Here is a 19,198-nt window from a genome sequence, read left to right as displayed (position 1 = left end):
AGCGCTGCCCTTCATAGGGTGTAAAAAGCTGTGCCAATGGCAGAATAGTGATGGCTAGACGTTCTCGTTTTCCTATACTGCAGAAGGCTGACATTTTGCTTTCTAACGTTTCTTTGTATGAATGGGTTGAGAGTGGGGGGGAAAGCTCATGTGCGTGCTCTCCCCCCCCCCTTTTATAAACCAGCCCTCAGCTCTCTGACATCACAGTCCCATAAGGAGGCAGAGAAGGAATTTGATTTCGATGAGCTAAAAAAAGAAGCCTTTGTAGCGGGGAAAGGGAAGCACGCTTTTGCTTCGGAGGTTTGAGGCTCCAAATGAGACAAGAGGTAAGGCGCCCCCCCCCCCCGGCCCCACAACACACACATACACACACACTATAGACGCTGTGGGTTGTCCTCCTGTTTAGCATTTTAGTTCGAAAGAGTGGGTTTTCTGTTGAAGTCGAAAGACAGACTAATTGAGGGTTTAAGGAATTCATAGCTCTCGTGTGTCGGAAACTACGCATAGTGCAGTAGCCAGCTGCATTCTCCCTCCCCCCTTTGATAACCAAGTCAGTTTGCTCCTGTCCCAAGCAAAAGGTAATAAATGTGATGAAGCAGGGGTACAAGGGGTGAAGACGCTTCCCATCTGTACAATGTATAATTTTCAGAAGCAGCTGACTATCTTAGCTGGAACCTTTTTGCTAAATGATTGCAGAGCTGTTCTCTAAAATTGTCTCATTCTCTTGCTGCAGTGCAGCTTAACCTACTCGGAGGTTATATGTAGGCTTGTGCTGGTTTCGCTCCCTTTTTTTGAGAGGCTGTTGTAAAATGCAACTTACACTTCTGAGTGGCAGAGTTTTTCTTCTGTGTAGATAGACAATGAAGAAACTGAATGGTAGTAGCTTGGTTTGGGCACAAAATGTTTCTAGTGGGGTTTGTTTCTCTTTTGCATTTGGTCTCTCTCACTCTCTCTCACTCACTCTCACTCTCTCTCTCTCTCTCTCTCTCTCTCTCTCTCTCTCACACACACACACACACACACACAATAATGCACCCACCAGTGTAGTAACTGTTTAAGCCGTCATATCACCATTATCAAAGCCTCCTTTATATTGCTTTGCCACTTAATTTTGACATTAGAACGCTGTTTAGGATTATTATTCCAGGTCCTTGTTATAACCACTGATCATCTTCCTATGAAACTTTTGTTCTTCCCCATCTCCCTTTTTAAAACTGTATTTTGCATCTTTAGTTGTTTGTCATTCTGGTTATGAGAGTTTAAATAGTATGCATCTCTTTAGGAGCCACAGTATATAATGCTGATATTTGGCAAAGTATAGTTGTTTACTATATTCTTCTCTTATCATCACTTTACTCCGATGATTCCAATGAAACAGACATTATAGCACATTTGCCTTCCTGCTCGAGTATATGTTCCTTTGGGGGTGGGAGGGAATGGATCAGACTATGTTTCAATTTCATATAATACTGATCACTTACTTGAGACTTCAGACTATCCCAAAATTTTTAAATAGTTACTTAGCAATATATTTGGAGGGGTTCTCTCTCCCCCCCCCAATAATCTTTTCTGTTTAGGGCAACATTGAGGTATCCAGATGTGATTTCACTGGTGGCTGTTTTTCCAGCAGGAAATGGGGAACCTTGGCTGGGGGAAAACAAGAGTGGGAGGGGAGTGGGTTGAAGATGGGAATGTCTTATTCATTAGGATTCCTTCCATGTCTTTTGTCCATAAAAGGAGGAGGTGGGAAATTTCTAAGTCATAACTCCAGTGAAATTAGCTAGACGGGGAAGAGTAATAAGACTGTGAATAAGAAGAAGCATAGTGAAATTACTAACAGTTTAGACTCACATGGTAGGTCATATGTTGTAACACGGAAACAGCGATGGCATGTAAAGAATTTGCCAGCATTCTGTTATAGCTCTACTTGCAAGAGGAAATTCGAGGCTATTCTTTCCGAACCTTCCCACTGCCATCTGAGTAGTATATATATATTTTGTTGGTTTCACCTAGTGGCCAGGATCTAAAGAACCATGGAGCTCAAACCCATACTTTAGCCTTGTCTTTCTCAGCAACCACCCCCGCCCTTCAAGCCCTCAGGTTCAAAATACTTTTGAAATTAAAAGATTCAAAAGCAGTTTGTGATGAAGAGCAGTGAGCAAAAGGGGAGAACCCCACTGAGCAGCCATAAGGCCTTTGCTGTAGCTTTTTAGGTCCCAACCAATGCAGTTAGTGCCACTTTTAGAGGCTCTCCTTTACTTGTTTTGTTAGAACTTCAGCTAGATACGATAGCAAAGGCTGCACATTTCAAAACATGGAACTGCCCTTAATCATGAAAAAAGAGGGGTTGGCAAAACAACTGCACAAGTGAGAAGTGCAAACTCTTATCTTTGCTTTCAGCTTACCTCTCTGAAGCACCAGGCGCTTTTCTTCCCTCTGGGACCCTGATGCCAAAAGTGAGCCTAGCCACAAGAAAATCATTTGGAAAATGCCCAGGCAAGCCCGATCTCGTAAGATCTCGGAAGCTAAGCGGGGCCGACCCTGGCACGTACTTGGAAGGGAGACCTCCAAGGAATATCAGGGCCAGGATGCAGAGGCAAGCCATAGCAAGCCACATCTCTGAAATGTCCAAGCCCCACCAGAGGTCGCCAGAAGTCAGCCATGACTTCCAGGCACACACACAGAGTCAGAGACAGACACACGAATACTCACCAAAAAAAGAAAGAAAAGAAAATTGTTTGGGGTGGGGGGGGGTATAGCTCCCCTTATCAGAGCCCCATTTTTGCTTCTGAACTTGGATACTGCAACCTCCTGCAATGCATGATGGTGCCAGTTCTGTGTTTAAATGCACAAAACTTCCACAATTTGAATTCTGAACATTGCTCACTATTTGTACTTTTGTGCAGTTAGGAGGGCTGTCGGGTTAGTTAAAGACTTGACATCTTAGACTCTTGGATCTTTCTTTATCCAAGATAAACTAAAGTTCCATGGTCTCTTTGCATAAACGTGGCCCTGCTTCAAAAAAAGAAGAAGAAGAAGCTGCCAACAGCCACGGAAACCAAGTTTTAGAGCACTGCATTCTTCACCATTTGATTCTCTGGCTTTAAATAGCAGATCTTGTTTTTCACATGGAACAGGAGATAGATGGATAGACAGAAACTGCTCATGGATTTATAGAAAGCCCTGGAGGGATGAACCTCATAGGCACCTGCAGCCCAGGATGGGTGGAAAGGCTTATCTAAGCAAGGTTGCAAAGAGGAGGGGACTAGGAGGCCCCAATTCCTATTGCCCTGGTCACCTTGGAAGCCCATGGAGCCCAAGCAGATCATGTGATTCACTTTTTTGTGATGTTTAGGTTGGGTCTTAAGTGGCGTGATGGGAGGGCCCAGAGAGCGTCTGTGTCTAGGGGCCATTGGTAGCTCTGAGCAGCCCTGTATCTAGAAGGATGTGACCACAGAGTATGAATTATATCAGTGAATTGGACAAGAAAGAAGGTAAACTTTTGTGTGGATAGGATTATTTTGACTTTTTTGAGGCAAGAGGATACACTTGTAGGTCATTTTTTCCCCATGGGGGTGGCATTTAAAACTCAGCGGAAGGGGTATGGTATTTACAGAGCTTTTTTGGTAGAAAAAGCCCAGCAGGAACTTATTAGCATAATAGGCCACACCCAACAGCAGAGACGCATTAGCATATTAAGTCACACCCCTGACAGCACAGCTCATTAGCATATTAGGCCACACCCCACATGTTACCAGAAGTGTGGTCATCCAACCACACCCACCTTTTGCTTCTTATTCTGTTTACTTTGTTGTCAAAACCCTGGGCTTTTTTTGTAGCAGGAACTTCTTTGCATGTTAGGCTACACACCCCTAATGTAGCCAATCCTATGAGTTTATGCTGTTGGGTGTGGCCTATTATGCTAATGAGTACCTGCTGGGTGTGGCCAACTCAGGAGCCAGCTGGAACTCCGTTCCTGTGCGTTCCTGCCCAAAAATAGCCCTGGGTATTTATATAAAGAACATGGCAAATTGCAATTCGGTAATTTCTGGGGAAACTTTGTTGGGGGAGACCATCGAGGATGAACTCTTCATGCAGCAAAGAAATGGTAGTGTGTGGGCACAGATAAACCCACAAAACAGGGAGAACATGGGATGAAGGCCATCTTGATCAAGATGGTAGACTGAAGACTCTTGTGGCTTGAGGCCCTTGATGGCACAGAAGGTACAGATCAATCAGAAAGACTGGTTATGGGCAGCTCCAATGGGGAACCTATCTTCTCCATCAGTGATATGACCTACAAAAAGAGCCCTGGAATGTTTGAATTCAGTCAAATGGTGGGAAAGGCTCATCCTGGCTACTCTTTTGTGCCAGCTTTCCTGAGTTATAATGTCCTCTCTATGCTGTTATTAATTGTCGATCTACCATGTTCCTTCAACATAGTTGTTGCCAGTTGATTCTCAGTCGTTGGGATCCACCTGCGTTTCTTGCCATTTTATGGCAGTCTGTGCCTGAAGACTTTGCACAAGCGTGACGTTTTGTCGCAGCCTGTTCCATTGCTTTCTGCCCCTGCAACCTTCCCCTTGCTGCTTGGTCACAAACTTTCTTTTGATTCTATCATTCCTGATTTGCTCCATCATCTTTGTGCCACCCATCACATGCTCCTTTGTGCCTTTTTCTCGCTCTGGCTTTGCTAAGAAGAAGAAAGGGTTTTCTGTGAAGTAGGAATACTGTAGACAGGCAGGGTTTCTACTGACACTGCTTCCCTGGTGGTACAGATTGTACCTGCTGTGCTTATAAATCTTTGTCTTGCCAGGCAAGATCAGACCATTGTTCCACTTTACGTAGGAATTCAGTCTATCAACAGTGTCCAAGCAGGCAGCCTCACAGATGTTCAGAAGCAGAGCAGTATCCATGTTCTATTTAACCTCCAACGAATGACTGTTTGCAGAAATGAAAATTGCCTTTTTGGCAATCATGGCTTGTAGAGCCCTCCCCATTCCCACATCCTGTGACCAAAGGAACCTGAGGCTGTTGATGAATTCGATAAACAAGTAGTTCCGCTTATTAAAATTGTTACTGGACTAGAATGAAATTTGGGGAGCCTGCCAATGCAGTAATGCCGTAGCAGGTAAATAGAATAAATACAGGTAAGAGGCACAAAGATAAGTGTATGCAATTGCTGATGGAACTTTACATCTGGGTGGCTGACCTGGGGCAGCATGGATACCATAACTGGCAGCAGCAATTTTACAAGTAGATTTAAGGAGGTGTGGGAGGAAATTTGTTATTATATTTGCAACTTATTTGACTAACAGTGTCATTAGAACAAGGGTCAGCTTCCTCCCCCCCCCCCATTCACTCTATCCAAACCATTCATTTTTATTTTATTTATTTGGCATTAATCTTTGTCTTCCTCAGTGTAAATATGTGGAAGGCCACGGTGGCCGGAAGGTGTGCAAGATGTAGAACGAAGGAATGATATTTATCTACTTCATTTGTACCCTGCCTTTTCTCCTTAGTGGGGACCAATTTGTATCCCACCCTTCCTGTAAACGGGCTCAGGACGGCTCACAACAATAAATACAACAACCTAAATTAATACAATAAATAATACAATAAAACCAGTTTAAGATTTTTAAGTATTTTGCTGGATATGCTTTAGGCTGCTTTAGGCTGGTCCTGCATTGGGCAGGGGGTTGGACAAGATGGTCTGTATGGCCCCTTCCAGCTCTATTGAGTCTATAAGTCTGTTTCAGAAATACTCTCCTGTGCTGTATCCTCAGAACAACACTGTGTTAGGCTGAGAGACTGTGTGACTGGCCCAAGGCCACCCAGTGAGCTTCCATGGCCGGGTGGGGATTCGAACCTGGCTTCCACAAGGGCCTGTTTGGTTACAACACTGGCCTGCTTTCTTTTTCGATGATAAAGTTTTACTTTTGAACGTGTACACAACCTGTCAGTACAAAGGAATTCCCTTGTTGAATCTCATCTTATAGGCAGTTGGAACCACCACCACCTCGAGCAGCAAATGGGTTATTCTAAGTACTAGAGTGTAACCTAAACTTATCACCCTTTGTCTGCTACCAGCTGAGCAGAACTAATGTACTTACAATCTTTTTTTTTTCATAGCACACATTTATTTTCTAATCCAGCAATTGCCACCATTTTTACAATAATTACCTTTTGCTTCTCTAATAGTAGGGTTTTGTGCAAATCCTCTTAGATGTGTAGCATCTTTTTTTGTTCCAAACCACCCACTCACGTGTACAGATGAATACCTGGGAATTTGTTTAACTTAGGCTGCAGTCTTTATCCATAAAGCCTCAATTGATGTTTTTGGTATTGGTTTTACTAGGAGCAGGATTGTACTTTTTTAGTGTTTTGAGTTTTCCTTCAATAATAGCTCAGTTTTGTCTTATCCAGGTAAGGAGCACACAGTCATTCAAGAGTTTGGATATGTACAAGGGGTAGAGCAGTGGTTATGTACAGGAGTAGAGTACAGTGCTTATGCTGGCCCAGGTTCTGGAAGATCCAGCTTCTAATCTTCACTCTTCCATGAATTCACTGGGTGATCGCGGGCTGGTCGTTGTCTTTCAGCCCAACCTACATCACAAGATTATTGTGGGGATTAAAATGGAGTATGATTTATGCCACCCTGAACCTCTTAAAAAGGTAAAGGTTCCCTTGCTCGAAAGCCAGTCGAATCCGACTCTAGGGTTGCGGTGCTCATCTCCGTTTCAAAGCCGAAGAGCCAGCGCTGTCCAAAAACATTTCCGTGGTCATGTGGCTGGCATGACTAAACACCGAGGCGCACGGAACGCTGTTACCTTCCCACCGAAGTGGTACCTATTTATCTACTTGCAATTTCTTGCTTTCGAACTGCTAGGTTGGCAGGAGCTGGAACTAGAGACGGGAGCTCACTCCGTCATGCGGCACACTCGGGGTCTCGAACTGCTGAACTACCAACCTTCCACAGCCTGCAGTTCAGTGTCTTAACCACTTGAGCCACCACAGCTCCTTGAACCTCTTACTATATGACTAATAACTTTTCAAGGCCAGGTTGCATTAGTTGAACCAAAACAAGTGGGCTTGACTTGACCCATGGTATGCAGGGCCACATGTGGCAGTGGTCAAGTCGCTGCTGAGGCACCTAGTTTGAAACTCCAGAGGACAGGAGGTGATTTCCTAGTATAAAACATTATTTTAATGTTGTATTTATTTCCTATATGTATTTTGGAATTTTATCTGTTTGTAAGCCGCCCTGAGCCGGCCTCGGCCAGGAGGGCGGGATAAAAGTTTAACTAATAAATAAGTAAATAAATAAATAGTTACGCAAGGTCTAGGAGTTTGGGGCCTTCAGTGTTTTAAAACAAGGCAAAGTTACAAATATAAAGACTTATGAATTAATTGTAGACCTGACCTGGATAGCCCAGGAAAGCCTGATCTCGTCAGATCTCAGAAGCTAAGCAGGGCTGACCCTGGCAAGTACTTGGAAGGGAGACCTCCAAGGAATACCAGGGCTAGGAGGCAGAGGCAGGCAATAGTGAGGCATCTCTCAAAAATGTCCAAGTCCCACTAAGGGTTGCCAGAAGTCAACCATGACTTCCAGGCGCACACAAGCACACACACAAACAAACAAACAAACAAAAAAGAATTGCTGCCTTTCTGTAAATCATTCTGTATGCCCCATTCCAGAAACACAAGGTGCATTCTATATGCTTTCATTGATCATTAGTGAGGCACAGTTAAAAGGTGGTAAAGGATAGTGGTTGTAATAATGAAGTACCATATTCAAGATCGGTGTCGAGAATGCATAGACGTCAGTCTTCCCACACCTATAGCCTGCAATCCTGTGTTCCTGTGTATACAATATGACTTCTTTATGCAATCTGTTTCAAGATTATTTATGTATCAAGATTATGCATATCTGGTGGTTTTTCTGCTCCATTTCTATACCTAAATATCTGTATGAAATAGCTGCTTTTGAGCCTATATAACATAAAAACAAAAAGGACTCTGAACAATAAACATGCTTTTTTCATATATTCTAACAGTCTTCATACAGTTTCGTAGATCGATATATAACAACTGTAATAATAACAAATATGTACCAGATTACCAAAACCATAATAAGTAAATACACATCCATAGACAAGAACCATAAATTTCCATATATCAAAGTGTTCTGGGCTTAAAACTCTTTTCAAATCCTTCATTGGACTTGATAGCTTATTGTCAGATGACCGTCTTGTAGATTCACACATGAAGAAGCCAAGTATTTCATATGGCAATGGTAATGCCAGTGCTAAAGATTAGAGAGATTTGTTTTTTACTGTGGGCCCAAAAATTAAAGATTTGTTTTTTACTGTGGGCCCAAAAAGAAATGTTTGTTAAAAAACTGTGGACCAACTCAGAGTATACAAGCCAAGTATTTCATATGGCAATGGTAATACCAGTGCTAAAGATTAGAGAGTGACTGCATCGTGTTTGTTTTTTACTGTGGACCCAAAAAGAAATGTTTGTTAAAAACTGTGGACCAACTCAGAGTATATATAATTCTGCTGTGGTGACAGGGACCTTCATCCTTCCCTGAGATGTCTCTCTTTAGATGAAATGATTTATCTGTGGTTGCCAAAACTCCAGGATGTTCCAGCTGCGACGAAGACACAGTGGGGAGGCAAAAGTCTCATCCGGGAAAGAGGGGCAGAGATGTCCTGAGGTCTGTGTTGATTGTGCACAATGGTTTGTTCTCCTAGCAGAACAACCTGTGAGTAGTTTCCCCAACACCTCTAGGCTACCCATAAACTCCACCACCACATGGCCAAGTGAGGGGACAAACCCTTCCCCTTCAGTTTTTCACTGGAAATAAGCCAGTGAGAAAACCCAGTGCCAGATTTCAAGTAATCCATTTTTTTAAAAGAGGCTGCAGCTAGTGTTCTCTGTCTCATCTTCTTCAGTTCATCTGGTTATACTCACCTCTGTCCTCATGTCTCCAAGCTGACAGAGCGGGAAGGAGGCTTGATCCCCTTGGCTGAGGGGACAAACCCTTCCCCTTCAGTTTTGCACTGGAATTAAGCCAATGAGAAAACCCAGTGCCAGATTTCAAATAATCCATTTTAAAAAAAGAGGCTCCAGCTAGTGTTCTCTGTCTCATCATCTTTAGTTCATCTGGTTATGCTCCCCTCTGTCCATATGTCTCCAAGCTGACAGAGCAGGAAGGAGGCTTGATCCCCCTGGGCATCATTCACACAAGATATTTTGAACTGATAGGGAATGTATCCTTTATTTTTGCCTTTGTGGACTTTGTCTCGGTCCTTTCAATGCCTCAGTGAGAGCTGGTCTTATTCCAATCCCCTCCCTTCCAAATCCTCCCTGCTCTTTGTTAGCAGAAACCCTTGCTTTTGTTTCGACTTTGAATAAGTTTTTCTTCTGAGCTCTCTGCACATGCCCTGGAAACCTCTCTGCATCAAAGGGTTAACGTCCCATCCCAGGAGTTGGTTTTCTTCTTCTTTTTTTGCTAGCTCAAACAGACTGCTGTCCAGGGTCCTGAATGAGCAAAAAGGTATGGCTGAAAGTACCTCCTTCCCGAGGATTCCATGGCCGGTGGTAACAAAGGGGATGACCTCTTCCCCCGCCCCCTTTAGGTCACCACATCTATGGGTGCTTGGGAGCAAGGGACAGATCAAGAGTAAACTCTATTTATTTGATTATTTATTGTTACTATTATTTATTGGCTTAATTTATACCCTGCTTTTCTCCCAGAGGGGATTCAAAGCCGCTTGGAACATTCTCCTCTCCTCCATTTTTGTTCTCACAATAACCCTGTGAGGTAGGTTAGGCTGAGAGTCCCTGACTGGCCCAAGGTCACCCAGCAAGCTTACTTGGCAGAGTGGGGATCTGAACCTGGGCCTCCCTGATTCTCATCCAAGACTCACTGCTACACCACACCGGCTCTTTACTTTCCTCCCACCTAGCTTGCCCTCTCTTATTTATTTATACATTCGATTTATATACCGCTCTAACCCCGAAGGGTCTCTGAGTGGTTTACATACAGATTCCAGTTTCCAATTTTCCTATCTAAGGCCACATGTTACACAAGGGACGGGGCTGCCTACCGGCACCCAGGTGGCAGGACTTGCTGTTCTCCGGCTCCTTCTTCCACGCGGTCTTCAGGTGTTGGCGTTCAGTCTCTGGTGTCCTGGAGTAGGTCTTCCAGTCCGGTGGCTTCCTCTGGCGGGCCCGTCTTGGTGCGCGGTTCGTGTTAGCTACAGCTCCGGCTAACGTCCATTTCCGGCTCCGCTGCGCCTGCGCCACTATGTCACCGCGCCTTCCACGACTCCGCCTCCATCGGATTCCGTCCTCTCTTGTCTCCAGCACCACTTGCCATCCAAGGGGTGTTGACATTTGCACAGGCAGAATCCGCCATGTTTTAGCTCTGCTTGCAGAGCTTGAATCCATTGGTGCAATCTGAACTTATTGGCATTGGATTTTCCTTGTTAGACTTCTAAATGTTTTTGTGAGTATTTTTGTGTGTGTGCGTGAAAGTCATGGCTGACTTCTGGCTACCCCTAGTGGGGCTGGGAAGCAAGGACATTCGGAGAGCTGGCTTGCTGCCTGTCTCTTTGTCACAGCCCTGGTATTCCTTGGAGGTCTCGCATCCGAGTCCTCGCCAGGGTCAGCCCTGCTTAGCTTCCGAGATCTGACGAGACTGGGCTACTTCTGTGTGGGTGGGCCATGGTAGAGGCATGACAGATGGCTAGATGTATGCAATCTTGCTCTCTGCTGTACTCCTTACCATGTGCAGGGCAGCAGTATCATCCTATCTAGCCTTTCTATCCAAAAGGAAGGTGATGCTAGAATAATAAAATGGTGAGGTTAACTAACAACCCTTGAAGCTTGTTTGTTTAAGAAAAATCTGTGAAACTTCCTATACCTGAACTTTTGTTACAGATAGATACTGTTTCTTTCAAACTCTTTAAATCGACAAACCAAAGAAATTGTCTGAGTTTTTAAAATGTGTATGGCGAAATGTATTTCCACAAACATTTTGGAATTTGGAAAGAAAATTTAAACTGGGTTTAGAATGTAACAAGTTATAGTGCGTTTGGAATCTGCATGCTGAAGTTCAATGATAATTCTTTGCAGAGTTCTAAATAATCAAAGTTCGAGGCTTTTGGGGAACATATTCCCTTTGATTTGCTTAATCTTTACCTTAATTCCTCCCTCTTTCACAAAAATGCTACTTAAACTTGATGTGCATAAAGTCAAGGACAATTTCACTGAGTTGTATAAAGGCAGTTGTAATTAGTTGTATATTTTTGATATCCTTTCCACAAGTGCGCTGTTTTGTAGGGAGGTGGGTTGAGGGGCGGCAGAAGGATACTGCAGTGATGTTAACAGCGTGTATCATGGCTTCATGTCTGGGACTGACGTGCTTTGTCCTCTGTCACCATCCTTCGTATGTATGTTTATCCTGTGCCGTTCGTGTACTAGAATTTTTCAGTGAAATTCTTGAGGAGATTTTTTAAAGGAAGGTAATGACAAATCCTTATCATGAGGAGAGCAGGCAGTGCTGCTGAAGCTGAAAAGGGTAGGCAGCACTTGTTGAAAGGGATGCTTGATGGGTTGGATCTGGTTTATCCTCAGAGTTGTAACCAAAACTTCATTCTAGAGCAACTTGGGAAAGACAGGACTTGTCCACTCTTGTTAAGCTCAGGGATTGTTAACTTGACAACGCAAAGTGCTTACATTTTCCTTTCAGTCAATGACCATGTTTGGACATCATTTGAAACTGTGGTTTACTTAAACTAGCGATGGATACTGTGATCATCCAGTTGTGGGCCAGTAATCCCAATCCTTTACATGGTCAGATCATGCCAGTACACTGTAATAATCCCACAGGATGCTCCTGTGTATCTTTATTACTTATTGTGAGACCTAGTGTGTGTGTCACTTCCTAGTAAAAGACTCACAAACAGCCAGTGTTTGGTCTGCAGAAGATTTATGGGTTAATAGTCAGTTGTCAATTATCAGTACTGTAAAGTTGTATTTTCTTTGTAGTTAGCTTTCTTATACTGGCTCTTTGTTGATCTGTTGTTCTGATATTTTATTTAGATTGGCTCTTGCCAAAAGGTTGCTGGCCCCTTCCACTAGAGGGCCAGCATATAGAGGCTACAACAGACATAACACTCCCTGCCTGTTAACCATGGACCATAACAGAAGGACTGGGGACAGGCTGTAGGGTCATGTTTTTCTTCTTCCCGCGTGTTAAGGCATAGTACTACAGCCCCTTTCAGACAACCTTTATAATCGATTTTGGTACCTGGTTGCTGTTATTTCATATACAACCATTTTAACGACTGGCTGCTAACATATTTTATCTACCTTTCCTTCCAAGGCCACTTGCATCCAGTTAGCAAAGCGTGGTTGAGCCATTCTTGAGGTAAACGGCTTCCTTCCATTTCAACCTCTTCATTGTGCTTCTGAATTACTGTAGTGTGCTGTTTGAAATGTCTGCAGCACTTCCAATTTGTTCTGCTTTCCCCCACGTGATCTTCCTCAAAAGTTTTGTTTTGAACTCTCTAAGTTAAGTGCTATAGCAGTACCCTTGAGATGCACTGAGAAGTACTATATTGGTCTAGCACTATAGTGCTCAATATAGAACTTTTTTTTTAAGTTTGAGGAAGATCATGCAGTGAAAAGGGGGGGGCACAGCACTGTTTGAAATGGCCAGATCGCTTCACTGTAATTCACTGTATGAAACCTCCATCCCTGGATCGCTTTACTTGGAACCAGGTCAGCAATGGATAACATTAGGTTTAGAACGGTAATGTAGAAGGGGCTTATCAGTAACAATGTTTAATGTGAACCTGGATTTGAAATGGGTGGTAATTCTATAAAAAGTAGGTAATCCATTAGTATGTAAGGGAAAAAATATTTTAAATGCTTCTCTTGTCATTGATGATTTCAGAATATTTGTATGGCTTGACAGGATTGGATCCTAATGCACACTTTTCATTAGGCTCAAACCCTGAAGAAAGTGGCCAAAAGTGTACTTGAATTTTGTCTTTTGTTGCTGTATTTTCTGCTGTTCTTCAACTCCATACATGCTCTGCTCAGTTGCATCCTGTGGCACAGGAATTTCAAGAAAGGGGGAAATATGCTAATTCTTTCCAAACCTCGCAAATAATTGCAGTTTTAACAAAGTACATTGTACAAATATCACTGATAACGTGGCATCTGGTACTGAAAGACAAAACAAGTGTGTGTAGAAAACGCTGTATTTACTAAATATAGCTCCTTCAAAGTGATTGGAAGAAATAGCATGTTACAGTTTCAACAGTAGCTGCAGTATGGTTTTGAACATTGAACCTCCCAGGCAAAGATATTCAGAAAACAGTGGGAAAACTCTTTTTAAAAACCGTTAAAAGTGGTGGAACTTGTATGCTTACCTCTAGCTTGGTGTAGTGGTTAACTGTGTGGACTCTAATCTGGGAGAACCAGGTTTGATTTCGCACTCCTCCACTTGCACCTGCTGGAGGACCTTCGGCAAGCCATAGTTCTGACAAGAGGTGTCCTTGAAAGGGCAGTTCTGGAAAGAGCTCTCTCAGCCCCACCTACCTCACAAGGTGTCTGTTGTGGGGAGGGGAAGGGAAAGGAGTTTGTAAGCCGTTCTGAGACTCTGAGTGAAAGGTGGGGTGTGAATCTAATCTCTTTTCTTCTCAGTACTGGGAAGGCAAAACATCAGTCCGAGACCAGGATTCTATAACTTTATAAATGTTTAATTTAGGGGTTTTGGTATCTTATTACAAAGGATCACTTATCACAACAAGGAAATGAGAGTTCACAAAATATGTTTTACCCATAGACTTGGTTAGTCATTCCTAATCCATTCTTTCATTACATGACCATCTGCCAGCCACATGAGTCTATAGTAACTCATTCAAGCTCTATTCCACGTATTTCCAAGGAATGGCTCATTTGGTTCTTCTGGGTTCCTTTGATAATTCATGCATAGGAACATCCATATTCCAGTGTTATTACTAATGGCTTTAATTGTGATGCTAGATCTTCGCCGGTAGTTTACAACAGTATGACTGTGATAATAATCCTGCCGTGTTGGGGAAATTCCAGTTCTTGATTAAGAAAGAGATATACTTTTTGGCTAAAAGTTTTTATATGTTTTTCTCTCCTATTTAAACTAGGGATTCCAGTGAATTCCCCTACCCTGTTGTTTTCAACCTTTAACATTCCTGTTTCATTTTTGCTGTTCTCTTACACAAAGCCATGGATCTATTTCTGTGCCATTTTCTGTTTCCGTGGGAGCATCAGCAAAATAAAAATCTTCACAACACACAAAAATAAAAAGATCATAAGTATGCATTCCTAGTTTCAAGTATTTTTCCACTGAAAAGCAAAGTTTATACTATCAATTGTAGCTCTTTATTAACAGTGTTAACAACTGGGTTCTAAACTGTTCACACAAAAGTAATTTCATGGATTTCAGTGGGTCCAACTAAGTATGTTTAGGGATTACATTCTGACATTAGGATATATTGTCATTTTGTCATTGCTGATTTTCATTTATTGGAGTCTCTAGTAATATGACACATTTCCACTGAAGACAGTTGAGCTTAAAATTAAGCATTGTGAAGACCCACTGGTTTCAGTGAGGCAGCTTTAATCACAGGCTTAACTCTCCCATTGAAATAAGCAAGCGCTAAAGGTTCTTGACTTTGGTTGTCCCTAGTGCTTGCATTATTAAAACACATTTTCTTTATCCATAGACTTTTTTCATCTTTTCCCCTCTTGCTCTTCCCTTAATAGCCTTATTTTTGTATTTCTGCTGTTTTCATTTATTGCATCGCTCAGGTGTTTTGGTGAGTGTTCTTCGTGGACTCTCTTTTACACATTTTGAGATGTAAACAAACATTTTTAAGTATAAGGATAGTGCTAATAATAAGTGCATGAGCTTCAGAGATTGTGTAAAGTCCTAATTGCTTGTCCTGCTTTGGCAGAATTATGAAATGAGGATATTATTAATATGGCTTTCTGCTAATTAAGTTATGTAATTAATGGTAAAAGTCTTGTATTCCTTTGTGCACTAAATGCAGAAGTTGTGATATAACAGTGCAGCATCAGATTTTAACAGGCAAACGAGGGCAGTCAAAAAAAAGCAAACAAGCTGTGCTTGAACAGCCACATCTGTTTTACTTTAACGGTTCATTTTGTGCTGAGCCACTGATAATTTTTTTCTCTTCACTATGAACAGAATAGCTTTCTTTACTTACATATGTGCACTGTTACCAATGTCTCAGCACAGTGTCCCTTCACAATAGTGCATGCACCTTTAACAAAAGTCTGTTGCTGGTTTTCTTAGGGATGCTTCAAGAGGGGGCAATAATTGTGAACAAAGAAAAGGGTTTCTGGTTGACTCTAGCTTGCTGTTCCCAACGCTACAGTTGCAAACATACTTGGAACACCATGGGGAGGAAAGTGACTTTGGGGAGCAATTAGTACCAGAAAAATGATAGGCAGGAAAAGGGTTCAGTGACCTTTCCTGTCATTTTGTTGTTTTGAAGTTGCTTTCAACTAGGAAAAACATCTGTCGGGTTAAATGACATGCAGAGGTATATTACTTGTAGTTTTGCCCTTAATGTAGTATGGCCCCGGTCACAAGGGCCGGATATCGCGGGGGGGAGGCGTGGCTGTTTGCCCCAGAGAGAACTACCGCGCGGCCGCCAGATCAAATGTCCTGCCGACGTCCCGTGGTTCGGGGGGAGGTGCCGATCATACGTCAATCCTGCGGTGTGGCAAAGAAGCGGCACGGCGGGGGTTGTGTTGTTTTTTTAACTGGTGTGCGCATGCACCGTTGGGTGCTTGTGCACATCCCGTGGAGACTTGGAAAAAAACAAACCTTTTCACGACAGGACATGGGCGGGCGCCGGATGCCACGAGCTACCACCGGGAACATGATCAGACACGCGCCCTTGCCCCACAGTTTCCGGAAACTAGTACCTTGGGGGTACTAGTTTTTTACAGTGCATCTTCGGCGGGAAGCCTCGGGTTAGCCAAGGGAGCTCTACACTTCCCAGATGTTGCGGTTTGATCGCGCCCAGAAAATCCGCCTATCTTCCGTCTCTGTAGCGTGGCTAGTGCTCCGTGTGACCGCAGCCTATGTGTATTAGAGAGAGAGAGAATATTAGAGTTTGTGGTGGTGCTCCCAGGGAATGAAAGAGAAAAACAATCAATACAGACTAACCCTGGCAACCTCTTAACAGTGATGAAGATATTGGGAGCCGGCTGCAGCTTCAGCATGGTGTAGTGGTTAAGAGCGCTGGACCCTAATCTGGAGAGCTGGGTTTGATTCCCCACTCCACCATATGAAGCCAGCTGGGTGACCTTGGCCCAGACACAGTTCTCTCAGAACTCTCTCAGCCCCACCTACCTCACAGGGTGCCTGGCCTTGAGGGCAATTTGACTGTTATGTGTGTACTGGTTGAGAGTTACCTCACCAATGGCATTTGAAGTGGCTTTGCAAACCATAGTTAAGACAGAACCAAGGTTACTCACTGCCATTCCTCAGGGGGCCTCCTGAAAGTCCCTTGTGACTACATATGCATGAAATGCCTTGAATCTGAATGAGCAAGTGATGCAACTGGATTCTTCAACCACTGCATGAACTGTCAGATGGATTCTGGCGCCATTGTCGGTCACTGAAAAAAACAGAGCTAATTAATGTGAAGTTGGTGCTAAACTCATTCATGAAAATCATCCTGTATGTGCAATGGGTTTTGACAACAAACAAGGTAAACAGAATAAGAAGCAAAAGGTGGGTGTGGCTGGATGACCACACTTCTGGTAAGACGGGGGTGTGGCCTAATGTGCTAATGAGCTGTGCTGTCATGCGTGTGGCCCAATATGCTAATGAGTTCCTGCTGTTGGGTGTGGCCTATTATGCTAATGAGCTCCTGCTGGGCTTTTTCTACAAAAAGAGCCCTGCTTGTGACTACATATGCATGCAATGCCTTGAATCTGAATGAGCAAGTGATGCAACTGGATTCTTCAACCACTGCATGAACTGTCAGAGGGATTCTGTCGCCATTGTCGGTCACTGGAAAAAAAATAACTAATTAATGTGAAGTTAGTGCTAAACCCATTCATGAAAATCATCCTGTATGTGCAGAGAAAGGGATCTTGAGGGTTTGAGGCTTATGGAGCAAAAATACCTAAGTGATCAAACTGGCCAATCAACAGACAGCAGATTCCGAATGGCCATCCTTGCTTTTGATTGTAGAAGCATTGTGTTATGACCCAAGCTCATTTCCCTTTGTTGAAGCAAAGAACTGTCCAGGGCTTTCCTTTTCAGCCAGTCTTGTGCTAACCTAGTGAGAAGTAGCTCTGTGAAACAATGACCTAATAGCTTTGGCGCAGAGTCTAAGCTAAGATTTGACAGGTCAGTGGCAAACATGTCAAAAGACTGATCTTGGAACATTAAAACAGAAATGAGTTTTGTCCATAATATAACATCGAGGAAATGAACAGCTTTGGAACATCTCTTAGTGCTTTTTAGTCATGGGGCTTGGAGAAGAATGAGACTCTAGAGCTTCACAAGGTGATGTTGGGCCAGTTGCTGTTTCTCAGCTTATTGTACCTCATAGGGCTGTTGTGGGGTATATAAGGAGCTTCCCTGCATGCATTAAGAACAAAATAAAATGTCATAAATGTAAACTGGGCTTGTAAACTGTGGATGGATCAGAGGAGATCAATGGAAGAAGCTAGGGTCAATAATTAATAGCAGTCAGTAATCACAGTAATTATTTATATTGCTTATTACTGTGAATTGCATTGGACAATGGAATTGAAAAGGTAGTAAAGCTGTCGTTTCAGCTGTAGGAATAAAATATATTCTGACCCCATTTTGTGATTAAAAGCCTAATAAGGATTGGAAGGATTTGCTACTGATCTTTAAGGAAGCACAAAAGTATTTACTGTTTCTGCCAACAGACTAATCTTCTGAAATTCTGTCCCGAAACTAGCTAACTTGGTTAAATGCTTAAGTATTACATGTCATTTGTGATCATAGTCAAAGGTTGGCACCAATGTGGATCATATGAAAGGCTTGTTTTGGCTTGAAGCCCAATTTTCAGGTGGATAATCAAAAAGGAGAAGTTGCCTTTGCATGTCAGTATTCATGGGACAATCTGTAACGATTGTCTGTAATGATTGTTCTTTTTAGTCATGGGCCTTGGAGAAGAATGAGACTCTGGAGCTTCACAGGGTGATGTTGGGCCAGTTGCTGTTTCTCAGCTTATTGTACCTCATAGGGCTGTTGTGGGGTATATAAGGAGCTTCCCTGCATGCATTAAGAACAAAATAAAATGTCATAAATGTAAACTGGGCTTGTAAACTGTGGATGGATCAGAGGAGATCAATGGAAGAAGCTAGGGTCAATAATTAATAGCAGTCAGTAATCACAGTAATTATTTATATTGCTTATTACTGTGAATTGCATTGGACAATGGAATTGAAAAGGTAGTAAAGCTGTCGTTTCAGCTGTAAGAATAAAATATATTCTGACCACATTTTGTGATTAAAAGCCTAATAAGGATTGGAAGGATTTGCTACTGATCTTTAAGGAGGCACAAAAATATTTACTGTTTCTGCCAACAGACTAATCTTCTGAAATTCTGTACTGAAACTAGCTAACTTGGTTAAATGCTTAAGTATTACGTACATGTCATTTGTGATCATAGTCAAAGGTTGGCAACAATGTGGATCATATGAAAGGCTTGTTTTGGCTTGAAGCCCAATTTTCAGGTGGATAATCAAAAAGGAGAAGTTGCCTTTGCATGTCAGTATTCATGGGACAATCTGTAACGATTGTCTGTAACGATTGTTCTTACTTTCAAATTCTGTTGATTAAAACTGTAGAGATTTGAACATGTGTTTAAGGTTGCCCTTAAAAGTCAGTAGAAATTGCAGCTGGAATTAGGCTAATTTCCTTGCAGTATATCATTCTAATTTCTTAACTTTAGCAAAATCATATCGATATATTTGCAACCGATCTCTAATAACTCCTCCAGGTTTTGCAGTTACAAACATATTTCGTGTCCAGTTTCCAGCTATAGATCCCCCCCCCCGTTTTTTTCCCTTTGTAATACATTTTTTGAGTTTTATTTTTTTAAGAAAAACT

General features: G+C 42.6%; 1 protein-coding gene across 2 annotated transcripts in view; it reads left to right on the top strand.

Annotated features, from left to right (window-relative positions):
- Positions 1 to 272: 272 nt before the first annotated feature.
- Positions 273 to 19,198, top strand: part of AKAP2 (A-kinase anchoring protein 2) — a 57,467-nt gene continuing 38,541 nt past the window's right edge. For both annotated transcript variants that reach the window (XM_015417418.1, XM_015417417.1), the window contains exon 1: positions 273 to 326. In XM_015417418.1, the coding sequence (XP_015272904.1) occupies positions 315 to 326 (12 nt within the window). In that variant the 5' untranslated portion in view covers positions 273 to 314. The remainder of the gene's footprint in view (positions 327 to 19,198) is intronic.

Source organism: Gekko japonicus, unplaced genomic scaffold, assembly GCF_001447785.1.
Source record: "Gekko japonicus isolate JY-2015 unplaced genomic scaffold, Gekko_japonicus_V1.1 scaffold2613, whole genome shotgun sequence".
Classification (NCBI taxonomy): domain Eukaryota; kingdom Metazoa; phylum Chordata; class Lepidosauria; order Squamata; family Gekkonidae; genus Gekko; species Gekko japonicus.
This window is presented reverse-complemented; position numbering and strand designations above follow the sequence as displayed.